Genomic DNA, 13476 nt, shown 5'->3' with positions numbered 1-13476 from the left:
CACACAAGGTCCCTTACCTCTGGCCCCTGCGTATGTAACCAGCTTGTTGCCTGCCTCCCCCGCCCACCAGATCCTAGAATCCAACCACACTCAACTACTAATCTCTCACATTCTGCCTGGATACCCTTCTCTTTCTCAATTGTTTGCTCATCAAAAACTCACTTCAGTCTGTTATAGGACCCTTAATCATTGCTGCTGAAATCAAGTTATAGCCTTCATTGGCACACTTCTACACCACCTTCCTGATTATAAAGCATAGCCCTGGGACAGTTTACTACCACCAGTCTGTTGAATGCCCAGTTCAAGGAATACCCAACACAGTGATAGTCAATTTGCCTGAAGCCACTATACAAAAAAAAAAAAAAAAAGCCAATTATTTCAATGAATTTCTCAAATTTAGCTATGTGCCAGAAACTCAATATGATCATTGTAACCGTACATAGTTCTATGGGTTAGCATGTTGCCAAACTGCACATTACGCACAGTTCAACTTCTTCAACTTTCCCCCAGCAGAGGGTCCCACCATTCTTACCCAGACCTCTCCTGTTGTAATAGCAGGACCAGAGCAGAGACAACTTAAACATTTTGTAAGATGATGTTATAAGGACAAAAAAAAAAAAAAAAACTTTTCAAATGAAACTTCACAGAATCTTCAAAAAGCTGTTAAAGTTCCTGTCCAAAATTAATTACCATAACCTTATGAATAGTTAAAAGAAACAAATTTTGGTTAATTGATAAAACTGACAAATCTATCAAATTAGTCAGTATGAAATTTTCCATAAGAATCTCAATGATGCTAAAATGTTAGGAAAACAGCAAATGATTCTAAAAAAGTTTTGAAAAAAATAGGTGTAAACTGAGATTCTCCCAAATGAAACACTAAATTTTTGTTATAACTATTAGAAGAATATATTCGCACACATAGTCAAGAAAGATATATCTGTGAATGTATTCATAAGAATATATTTAAAAAGAGACTCAGTCTCCCTAGGAAGCTTAGCTTTGAAAAAAAGTAAAATCTTACAATGCTGCTAAAAAGAATATATTCATAAGAAAAATTTACTTTTTGATTGAATGTGTTCTTACAATATCCATAACAAAGAGGCATGCATATTCATTTACTATACTTAAGACAATACTCCTTAAAATAAGTCTATGTTAAGTGTAATAAAGTAGGCAAACTATTCATTTAGCAAAGTGATCCTTCAGCAAACTGGCTCTTGGTGAATTAGCTATTCAGTAACTGATCTTTTGGCAAATGGCCCCAGAACATTGATTTGCTTCCCTTTTCTTCTCTCAAATCAATTTCACTGGTCTCTCACCCAGCCCCCTCAGGACATGTCTTACTCATTTTGTATCCCCAGAACTCAGCATGGTGTGTTTCATCTTATGAGGATTTTAAAATATTGACAAATAAACAAATGAATTAATAAATAACCTTTACCCTGCCTTAACCTCGAATATTTTTTTTTTCCCAGCAGGCTAACTACCAGGGGAATCTTGAATTAATAAATAACCCTTAACCCTGCCTTAATCTGAATATTTTTTTCCCAGCAGGCTAACTACCAGGGGAATCCGAATTTAAATAGGGAAGACTAAGGAGAAAAATCTTACACACTTTACTCTTTCTAGCCATGTTTGTTATCACATAATCTCATAAATAATTGGTTTAGGAACTATAGACTGAGTCCTAATATCAAACTTTAAGAAGCTATCCAGATATGGAGTTCGAAATAAAATTGTATTGTGCCAAATTTGCTTGGGAAAAAAAGCTTTATTGGACAATTGAAAATCCGTTTTTGTGCAAGATATTTTGTTATACTTGGATTTGCCTTGTGGATTTATTACCAGACTTTTGTTGGATTTGACTTGTACATTTATTAATAACTCCCATTCACCAAAAAGATTTGGACAGAATGCTTCCTGTACATGTAGTAAAGACTGTCCATATCTACTGTTTGTTGCTGTCACCATCTATAAATGTTGACTTATATCCACCATATTGATTCAGAGTTCACCATGAAGCCAAGACTGCCTCGACAGAGCTCAAACATACTGCTTTTCTGGAACATACCAAGGCTAGATCTGCATCAAACTTATAAATCCAAATTCATGCTCTTTACCTATTGTTGCACATCTCTCATATTCAAAACCAAATTTATAGCCATGCCTCAAACTTTTCCTCCTGAGACCTCTACTTCATTGAACCATACTGTCCTTCATTCCCTTATGTCTTCCCCTGCCCCCTTTCAGGTAGATTCATAGAGAATAAATGCAAAGAACCAAGGAGAGATAAAAAACCAGCCGTGTTAGTAGTGGCACAGTAACTCCCAAAGTACAAGCTTTCCTAGTATAAAGCCTGAAATATAGCACTGAAGACAGCTTGGCATGAAAGGGCCCACCTAACTAACCATGAGCCTCAGGCTGTGAATACTGCCTTCCCCAACTGGGGCTTACTACCTGGAGAAAGGAAGGCCAAGGCATACCAGGCCTGAACAAAGACAAGTCCAAAAGGATTTTTAAAAAATTGTGCCATACATGAATGATGATATTCAAACTCACCCAAAAGATAGACCTGGCCCCTTGACTGTCAGGCTCTGGCCCATCTCACCAATCAAATCAGTCACTCCTCCACCTGAGCTTAGGACACTATGCTTGTGAGGGCAAGAATGTATAAAGGCACCATCAGCCTCTCCCTTCTTAGCCAGAGCAGCAAAAGTCCTTTCTTGGAAACCCTGAAGAGTAAGGACATAAGAATCCCAGTTTTAATACTTTCTACCATTTCCCCAGTGATCCAAGCCAAGTACTTGGGCATAAATTTAAACTACATCCTTCTGACTTCCTCATCATCCTCTACATTCTATCAATCACCAAACCCTAAAGTTTTATCTCCACATATTTCTCCATATATCCCTTTCTCTCCATCTATCCTACCTCAATCCTATATCCAGGTCTCATCATCCTCTGCCAACACTACAGTAAAAATTTCCTAATTCTTTCTGATTTGTCTTGCTCCATTTCTAATCTAATCTCCACACTGCAGCCAGAGTGATCATTCTGAAACTCAGTTCTGATTATGTCACTCTGACAGCTTTCTGTTAACTACAGGATAAAAGCCAAGCTCTTTAGAATGACTTCCAAAATCCTTCATGACCTACCACTTTTCCAAACTCATCTGTCCCATTTCCCTGGCCCCACACTCATCCCAGTAATATGAAAATATCTGTAGTTTCTGACAGTCACCAAACAGTTGCAAATCTTCATCCCTTTGTTCATGTGATTCCTTCTGTCTGAAATCCCCTTGAGTCCCCGTCTCATTTGGTTAACTCTGATTCAATCTTGAAGATTCTGCTTAAGGCATTACCTCCAGGAAGCCTTCCCTAACCTTAATGCCTCATTGCTTCCTGTCCTGCTCTCTCAGGCTAGAGGAAAATTACTCCTCTTTTGTACTCACTCTGTGAATTGCTCCATCATTGAATTCACTACCCTATGTTGATATTTATTTTCATGTTTGTCTTGGGCAGGGGCCATATCCCCAGGAACTAGAGGCTATCAGCACTCAAGATAAGTGTGTGGACTTAAACTGAGCTCTTTGTTCTCCCAAATCATTCATTCCTTAATTTATCCATGAATTCAATAATAATTTCTTGATGAATTTCATGGGTATGGCCCACCCAACTCATCCACTTTATTTTTGCTGAGTAATATTCTGATTTCCTTGATACATTTTGGCCTGTGTGGAAACCAATCATTTTCCTTCTTCTCTACAATTTCAGAGCATATAAAGAACATTTGTTAACCATTTCCAGATTGTGATTTGTTTTTAAATTGCTCATTTGAATCATTTTTATATGCTTCTTGTCCTGGTGACATAACTGACTGATTACACTGCATCTTTCATGGGTATGGACTGACATAAGTGATGTGGAGTGACAGGCTAATCCTCTGGAACTATGAGACTGCTGTTTTCCTTTGCTGGATTCCATCTGCAGGAAATGCAAATCTCAGAGGCAGCCATCAGAATTAAATACATTTTGATAAATAATAGCCTAGTGACATCACATTACAACAGCTCTTTGAAGTCACTCAGAGACTGAGCCCGTCTCTTCCTGCCTACTACTGGCTTTGGCAGCTAATGGGCACAGATTTTTTTTTAATTCAAGTTAATAAGGAGTCAAGTTTAAAGAGCTTTGATATAAATCTTTCATTTTCCAAAGGAAATCTCAGGAAACAAATGGAAAAACTTAGCGGGTGGGTGGTGGCCAGTCTATGGAAGTCAAAAACAGAGCAGAGCAGCTAGTCTGGAGGAATTGGGCTTGGGAGCTGGAGAATAGTGGAAGATACGGACTCTCAGGACTTCTGGCATTGAAGATAATGAGCATAGAGAGTGAGAAGAGGGGGGAGGTAGGAAGAACATGACCACAGAAAGATGGCTTCTATTTAGCTATGATTCTCCTACTACAATGGGCCCACTCTTCAAGGAAACAGTAGATTTGCATAAACTACCTCATGAAGAGAACTTTAAATAATAATAAGCTAATTGGTTAATTTTACACTCTAATAACTAGATTAATAAATACCCTATAACCTTTCAGAAATAAATATTAAGTCCATACATGTTCTCACACTTCTACAGGGAATCAAAATATCTAACAACCAGCCCAGAATGAACTAGCCAACCAGAATGGCATGCAAACCATAAATATCAGTAAGGCCATCCTGGAGCACAAAGCAAAATAGAAGCCCTGAATATACACATAATTGTACAAATAACAGGCATCTCTTCCCTCCCCTGCAAAGTTCCTTTCTGGATTTTACTCTGGTTTCTTTTCCAAGCAACAAGAATGACTAGTGATAAAAATTTTAAAGGAAAATCTGGTTATTCTTGTGTATATTGGGGTATAAGAGTTTCTTCCTCCATTTTCAGCTTTCTATTTGTCTTTCTCTCTGTTCCCAGGCCCTAAATAAGGCCAGCAACTCCCCTACTCCTGAACCCCTGTACTCCAAAGCTCCCTTCTCAAAATAGAAACTAAAGGAGCCTGAGCTGCTCCTTCCCTGGTCATCTGTTTTACTGAATCCCACACTTCTCACTTATCTCTCCAAGCATCCAGCACCCCAGCAACTTCTTCTTTTCTGTCTTCTCCTCCAGATCTTGTTTCAGATCCAGTCTTGCACTCATAAGCTTTCTGCATTATTCATTTCCCTGCCATTCTGTCCTTTAGAAATTCTTTGGAAGATTGTAGCAATTTTAGGATATTTTGATGCTCCTGTCATGGAGCTGTAGCCCCCCCACCCCATTTTCCAATGGGAGCACTTGTTAAATGCTTCATGTCAGTCATTCTTCTGGATAATTTACTTAGGTCATCTCATTTAACCATTACTATGCAGTTAAACATTATTCCCACTTTGCAGGAAACTGGGAATCAGAAAGACTGAGGAGCTTGCATTGATCACACAGGTAGTAAGTGGGAAATCGGGTTTTGAACTCAGGAGCCAGTTTGGTCCAATCTCATGTTCTTTCTTACCCTAAGTTTCTGCTCTAAAATAAAAAACAAAAGTACTAATAAAACTATCCAAAGTTATGGAGTCTGGCCCTGACTGGCATTTTTCGAAACTCAATCAAGTGTTTTATATCTATAAAAAAAAGACTGGGTCACCACTCCACATTTTCACATTGCTTATAAATCTCAAGTCAACAGAGCCCTAAGCAACCTTAAGCTTGAGAAAAATATTAACCAAAATAACTTCTGTCTATTACTACTGAAGGGAAATAAGGTATTAAGTTGATAGATTTCTGATGTCTACTGCCATTTATTTGAATTAATGCTCCATTAGGTATTCAGAGAGTATAAAAAGATCAATGATGACCAGCTGGAGGTTAAATGGCAAATCCAAAGCAGTATTTTAAGAGTTGAAGGGAGTGCTTTCTTTCTTTAGACTTAAGAGAAGGAAAAAGCATTTCCAATTAGACCTGGGCCCCAAGTAAAGAAGGGTGATTTTTTCTGCTCAAGGTTGCTGCGTACACGTGTGTGTTGGGAGGCAATTGTCAGTCACATGCTGGGATCTGATTGCATTCAGGTAGGTTTGGAGGGCTCCTCTAGGCCCCTCTACCCTAGGAAGGCATGGGCAGAGACTTACCCACTCTTTAGGGGTGTGCTGATTAACTGTGAACTTCATGTAAGACTGTATTATTTTCAACCTCAGAAATATTTACCAAAAAATCAGGGACCATGACCTCCTGGACAAAAGGAAAACTGTCACAGCACTGAAGGCAGGAGAGGACCGGGCCATTCTCCTGGGACTGGCCATGATGGTCTGCTCCATCATGATGTACTTTCTGCTGGGAATCACACTCCTGCGCTCATACATGCAGAGGTAATGCCGTTGGGTTGTTGGGACACGGTCGTTGGTCTTCCCCTTCTCCTTCCTCTCCCATAGCTTATCAGCCCTAAGGTCCTCTTCCTCACCTTCTTTCCCAATAAGTACTTTGAACAGTGCCTGGCACGTAATATTTTTAATAATGTTATTAAATAATAATGATAAGAATAGTTCTGTGTATAGGCTGCCTACTATGTGCAGGGACTTTCCAGACATGACTTGCTTAATGCTCATGAATACTTTATAAGGGAAGTTCAATATGAATACACTCATTGTAAAAATGGCCAAACTGAGGCTCAAGATAGTTATAATTTGCCTGATATCACACAACGATAGCATATGGCAGAGATAAGATTCAAACCCACATCCCACTCATTCCAGAGTCCCTATTCTTGCCTCTTCACACCTTTGCTCTCCACCATCGTTCCTTTTCTAGCCCACGCCCCTCTTCATCACCCCACACTTTGGTGGTTCTCAACTGCACATTTATATTTTCTGAGAAACTTTAAAAAACACTTATGCCCAGCACCCCCACCATCGCCCCCAGAAGGTCAGATTTAATGGTCTGTAGTGGGACCCAGTTACCAGTAGCTTTCAAAGTTCCCCCCAGTGATCCTAATGTGCTGTCAAGGCTGAGAAACACTGCTATGCATCAACTTTTAACAATAACAGAGTTTGAACCCTTTTTATTTTAATATTTGCCCTAGGTTTACTGAATAGATAGGGAGGCCATTAAATACTGAAACAGCAAGTGTACTTCCCCCTGAGTAAGGCGCGTGATAAATCCCCACAGCCTCTCTAGCTAACTGTTGTCCATAAATTGGATGCTTTGAGCACAGGGCAGCCCGGCATTGCTGTAACTAATGAGGAAAGTCTCACAGTGGCTCAGCTTAAAGAAACCAGGCCCTTTCCAATGAAAAATTGAGATTTCGCTCTGAAAGAGAATCAAGCGATTTTGTGGCATTCATTTCTCCACCTAAATTAATACTTTCGTTTTAGAAGCAAAATGTAGCAGAAATACAGTAATTTGCTAAAATTAAGGCGTCATCTTCCCTGTTTGTGGCTGCTCCGTGCTGTGGCTCTGATGTCTTCAGCTGTGCTCCTTCTCAGTGAAAGCGCTGACGCCTCAGGCCTGAGTGCTCACTGATCCCCAAACCGCCTTCAGATCGTCACACCTGCTTAGAACCATCTGAGACTTTGTTCCCCTTTGTATAAGCAAAATCTGACCATCCATGCCCTAGGAAAATACAACTTGCCACACCGGAGGGGGCAAGGGCTAGTATCCTGGCCTGGCATGAAGTCGGACGTGAAAAGGGAAGTCAACACATGTCCAGCCAAAGGAGGGGGTATTAATCTGCAAAGAAAATGTGCCATTTTCTGATCATTATGGTAATCAGCTTATACCCAGAAGTAAAACTTTGATTGCCAGTGTGTCACTTCTTAATCACAAATATTATCCTTGATCATAAAATCATAAGTATTTTGGAATGAAAAACTAACCAACGGGCAGCTGGAGGGTTTTTTTCCTTTTTTTTGATCTTTCTAATAGAGGTTCCTAGGGCACTGACATGAACCCGTTATCTCCATAGAAGGGTCTCTTTGCCACTGTGTTCAAAGGGAGGCAACACAGAGCCATGGAATGAGCCCGGGTCTTCGAGAAATACAGGAGTGGGTAGAGTCACCGTTTCCATCACTTACTAGCTGTGTGCCCTTACCTGTTTCCTGATTTCTCTGACCTTCACCTTTTAAAAAAATTAACCCACCTTACAAAGTTTTGGAAATGTATATAAAGCACCGAGTAGGGTGAAGACAGGTGCCACAAGTGATTGCTTTTGGTACAATAAAAGGGTGGAGTTATCTTTTCTCCCTTATTAGAAAGACCGTAAAGAAATATATCACAGTCCTTCTGTCTGTCAAGTTATATGTCAAGCCCCTCCCCCCTCTGTCATCTCCCCTTCCCTTTCTCCCTCACACCTTCACTGCCTACCAACTGGGCAGACATAACAAGTGAGGCCTGGTGTGTGGCAGGAAGCTGCTTACAAGGTAGAACTCAGGGTGAATACAGGTTGCGATATAAAAGATGCCTTATGCTTACCAGTGAATGTGAGAAGGAAGTAAGAACCTAACTTAAACCAAGCACTGGATATTATAGTACGTCTGACAGAAGTCACTGGAAACGCTTTCAAGTGCCAGGCAAAGTTTATTCATGTTTATATTGCAGTTGGCCTAAAGCTACTCTATTCAAAGGCATAAACTTTAACAAATAGATTGTATGATAGATCTGGAAAAGATTCTTCAGGTTAGGGAGTCGACAGACGATCCCCTCTGATGACACCTTCCTCGTTCTTAGTAGCCAGGCCTGTGTTTGTTCCCTCTCCCCTTTCTCTGTAGCGTGTGGACCGAGGAGTCTCAATGCACCTTGGTGAATGCGTCCATCACAGAAACATTTAATTGCTCCTTCAGCTGTGGTCCGGACTGCTGGAAACTCTCTCAGTACCCCTGCCTCCAGGTATACGTTAACCTGACTTCTTCCGGTGAAAAGTTCCTTCTCTACCACACCGAAGAGACCATGAAAATCAATCAGAAGGTAAGAGCGTGGCGCACACACACCACATTTCGGTCACCTCCCACAGAGCTCCCACGCTAAGCCCATCTCCCTCTGAAGTTCCTCTGTGCCAGCATTTCAAAGGAAAATACCACTGAAAAGCAGGCCCTGCCTCATCCCTTCACAGAACTATTTGACTCTTGCCTGGGAGACATTTATTTTCTGTGCATGTTGCAGACAAATCATTCCCCCATTTTGTGGTAGTGCAGATTTACCCTTTACTTTCATCTAGAAGAGTAAACATCCTATCATTTATACACAAATAGACTGAGTCTTTCAAAGCAAATGTGCAGCTTAGTCCAAGTCATACAAGCCAGAAAAAAAAAAAAAAAAAAACAACAGGTATTCATCATATGTCTGAGAGCACCGGAGTGAAACAGTATTTTCCTTTCCCACAGTCATTGTCACTTTGTGCTGTGGCCATAGGGATGTAACTTAATCTCTCTGAGCTTCAACTTCCTTTTCTCTAACATCTTTCAAGGTCATTTTGAGGATCAGGGCTATGTATGTAAGGTATGGAGCAGACCACAGCGCCTGCACAGGGGAGCCCTTCAATCCATGGTCATAGTGTGTGTGTTTGTGTTTCTTTCTTTTTATATATTATGTTCATAGAGGCTGAATTTTCCAGCACTGATATATTCAAATCTATGGGGTAGATGCTCAACAAAGGTGTATTGTATGAAAGCTCTACATAACACTCGCATTTATAAGGTCTGGGATCACCAGTAAAGTGTCAACAGAACCCACCTGCCATTATCAATTTTAAGTTAAATATATTGAGCTTTGGATTTCTGGTAGCAATTTAGATATGCCAAGAGAACCTGATGCTACTCTCCAGTAGGACAGTTGGCCCTCATTACTAGGATACAACCCTCATGAACCCCACTCTTTCTTGTAAAAACTTATTTTCATCACAATTATCAGCACCTAAATGATACATATGTATGGAAAAAAATGCAGTGGTTTATAAATTAGATGCTAGAACATAGGATTTGCTTTGTGATATATTGACACAAAGTAAGAAAATCCACCTTGCCTTTTGGTCACAGTAACTTTAAAAAATCCTTGCCGGTATCTCTGAGGACTGAACATAATGAATATTTCAGAGACCGTCTTTTGAAAATGTCTGCTCTGATTTCCTTTGGTTTGTGGCAGCCACAAATAATACCAATCCTAACCCTGTTCTGCAAATATATAAAGCTTAGCTCTCCCACAAGTGTTTGTTTTTCAAGATCTTCTCTCAAGCCAGATCTTTAAATCAAAGCTGACCTGTAATGGTGAATGCCTATAAAACTCTCAGATCTCTGTGGAACTGGAAATTGGCCAAAGGTGAAGAGGCATCCAAAAGTAGGACAAATTTCCATTTCCTCGTTTTGACATTTTATCACTACAGCCCTGTGAATGCATTATTTAGGCTATAAACAGGGAGTGAACCTACCATAGGAAGGCTCAGTTAAAAATTTAGGACCTGTATCTGTCTGCTGTCAGCATGATACTAGTTCATCATTTGGTTTATTTGCCACATTACCTTGCTTTTAACCATGAATTATAACACACATACTGAAACATGCAAGAAATGAAAGGGTGTGCAGCTCAAGCATGTATTATAGAGACCACCACGAGGGTAAAGAAGTAAAACATTTCCTCCACCACAAAAATATCCCTCATGCCCCCTCCCAGTAACTACAGGCTCTGTCCCATGCCAAAGATAACAACTGTCCTGACAATATGGCAATTACTTTTTTTTGTATTTTTCTTCGTAGTGTCGTCCCCTAAGCATGTATCCTTAAACATCATCTTTTAGGTTTGTCTGGTTTTTAAATATTATATAAATGGAATTACACAGAATATTTCCCTTTGTGTCTGGCTTCTTTCACATAACACTTAACGTTTGCTAGAGCCCTTCCACTTGGTGTTAGCACATTCATTTTCATTACTGTATCATGTCCCATTGTACGAATGTGCCAATTTATTTATTCATTCTACTGTTGATGGACATTTTCAGTCATGTACATTTTGGGGCTACTGCAAATAATTGTGCCATGAATATTCTTGTATATGTCTCTTGATGCACAAGCATACACATTTCTGTCTGGTATAAACCTGGGAATGAAATATCTAGATCACAGGGTACACCTATCTGAGAAAGTTTAGTAGATAATACCAAATGGTTTTCCAAATTCCCACCAACCCTAAAGATAAGAGAGTTTTTATTGTTTCAAATCCTTACCAACACTTGGTATCACCTGTAATTTTAATTTTAGCTAATGTAGTGATATCTCCTTGGGATTCTGATGACTAATGTTGCCAACTGCCTTTTCATTTATTTATTGGCCATTTGGATATCTCTTTTGTGCAATCTCTGTTCCAGTCCCTTGTCCATTTTTCTATCAGATTGTTTCTTCTTCATATTCATTGTAGGAATTTTTATATCTACTTATGAGCCTCTGTTGGTTATATGTGTTGCAAATATCTTCTCTCATTCTGTGGCCTTTTCACTCCCTTAATGATGTCTTTGAATGAAAGAACTTTCTAATTTTAATATAGTCAAATTTTGTCAATCTGTTTTTGCTGTTGTGGAGGTGGTGGTGGTTGTTTTGATGTTTGGGTTTGGGGGAGGGAGCTTTTTTGTTGTTGATTTTGGGGGGTTTTTTTGTTTGGTTGGTTGGTTTTTGGTTTTGGGGTTTTTTGTTCGGTTGGTTGGTTGGTTTTTCTGGCATTTTGTTGTCTTGTTTAAAAAGTCTTTACCCGTCCTGAGTTCACAAAGTCGCTCTCCTAAATTATCTTCTAGAAACGTTATTATTTCTCCTTCCACATTTAGAGTACGATCTCCTTTCACACTTAGAGTACATTTAGAGTGGAACTGATTTTTATGCAGGAGTCTAGTTTCTGGGTTTCTTTTTTCTCTTGTGGACAGTCATTTGCCCACGTCCACTTATGAAAAGACCACCCTTTCCTCACTAGATTATTTTTATAATCCCATTCCCCCTTTTTTTTTTCTTGGAAGTTATCTGTTGTATTACCATTCTTTTAGGGTTTAGCCTAGAGATTACAACTTGCAATCTTGACTACTTAAGGACATTAAAACACCTTCACTCCTACTTATTATCTTCTCAACTTACATATTATTGCCATTTTATCCAATAGATACTCTAAGTTCATGCAGACATTATTACTTGAAGGATACATCTACTGAACATAAAATTCTAACTTGGCTGGTACTTTGTTTCTGCACCTCAGATACATTCCATTATCTTCTGGCAAGCTTTATTACTATTTAGAAATCGGCTCTCAGCTAATTGCTGCTTCTTCAAAGGTAATCTTGGTTTATTTTAAAGATCATTTGATTTGGTTTTCCATGGTTTAACTGTTATGTGGCAGAGTATACATTTATTTTTATTTGCCTCCTTAGTGTTCCCAGGGCTTCCTTTGGTGTTCCTTGATGTTCTTCATCAATTTTGGAAAGTTCTCAGTCAGTATTCGGACAAATATGATCTCTGCTCCGATTCACTCCTGTTTCTCCTTTTTGCACTCCAACTGGCCATATGCCAAGCTTTCTCTTTGTATCTCCTGTGTACTTACTCTCTCTCTTTTTAATTTCTCTGTGCTTCATTCTGCATTCTAACCTAGCTTCTAATTTGTAATTCATTCCTCAGCTCTGACAAATCTACTTTTAACCCCCGCCATTGCATTCTTAATTTCTCGTACTGTATTTTTCATTTTGAGAATATCCATTGGAGTCTGTTTTGCCATTTCTGGTTTTCTGAAATAGCCTCATTTTTGTCTCTTAAGTCCTTCAACATAAAAAGTAAAATTATAGTTATTTTAAAGTTTATCTTGAGGACTTCAATATCCAAGGCTGCTATGTACTTATGCTATTTGATGTTCTTCTCCTGTTCATTTTCATGTTTGTCTTGTAATGTCTGGTTATTTTTTATTAGGTATCATATTTGCAAAATCATTTATAAAAATAATTTTAAGCCTAGGATGAGGTCATCATGTCATCTTTTCCAAAAAGTACTCCCATTTGCTTCTGCCAGGTTCCTGAGTGTATGAGCCACATGTGATCACCTCATTCTGACTTCATAAACTTGAGATATACAAGTCTGAACTCAAGTCCCTTTGAGGATCTGTCTACTTCAGGTTGCCATTATTCCTAGGATGCAGTCCTTAGGGTCCCAACACAAAGTGAATGGGGGGTCATCAGGCTCCCTATCTGATAGGCCCTCAATGATGGTTCCTGCCCCCAGCTCTGCAAGGCTGTCCAAAATGCCATTCAGTTTTCTAGACTCTCAGCCCCCTTCTAGAATCAGCATATACTCCCAAGGAAAAGGTGGCACCAAAGGTGGCTCACCTTCCTGGCCCCACAGTTCTTCATACCTGGATAGCTGTCCTCTGTCTTTAATCAGAAATATATGTAGTAAGTCAATCAGAGAAAGACAATTATCATATGGATTCACTCATATGTGGAATATAAGAAACAAGGCAGAGGA

At 39.4% G+C, this 13476-nt stretch overlaps 1 protein-coding gene across 2 annotated transcripts in view; it reads left to right on the top strand.

The window, feature by feature from the left end:
* Positions 1–13476, top strand: part of KCNMB2 (potassium calcium-activated channel subfamily M regulatory beta subunit 2) — a 231519-nt gene that overhangs the window by 204419 nt on the left and 13624 nt on the right. For both annotated transcript variants that reach the window (XM_032407172.1, XM_032407173.1), the window contains 2 exons: positions 6205–6375; positions 8770–8965. In XM_032407172.1, the coding sequence (XP_032263063.1) occupies positions 6205–6375; positions 8770–8965 (367 nt within the window). The remainder of the gene's footprint in view (positions 1–6204; positions 6376–8769; positions 8966–13476) is intronic.

Source organism: Phoca vitulina, unplaced genomic scaffold (assembly GCF_004348235.1).
Source record: "Phoca vitulina isolate PV1807 unplaced genomic scaffold, GSC_HSeal_1.0 scaffold8, whole genome shotgun sequence".
In the NCBI taxonomy this organism is placed as follows: domain Eukaryota; kingdom Metazoa; phylum Chordata; class Mammalia; order Carnivora; family Phocidae; genus Phoca; species Phoca vitulina.
The sequence above is the reverse complement of the archived record's forward strand: the minus strand, read 5'-3'. Positions and strand labels throughout refer to the sequence as shown.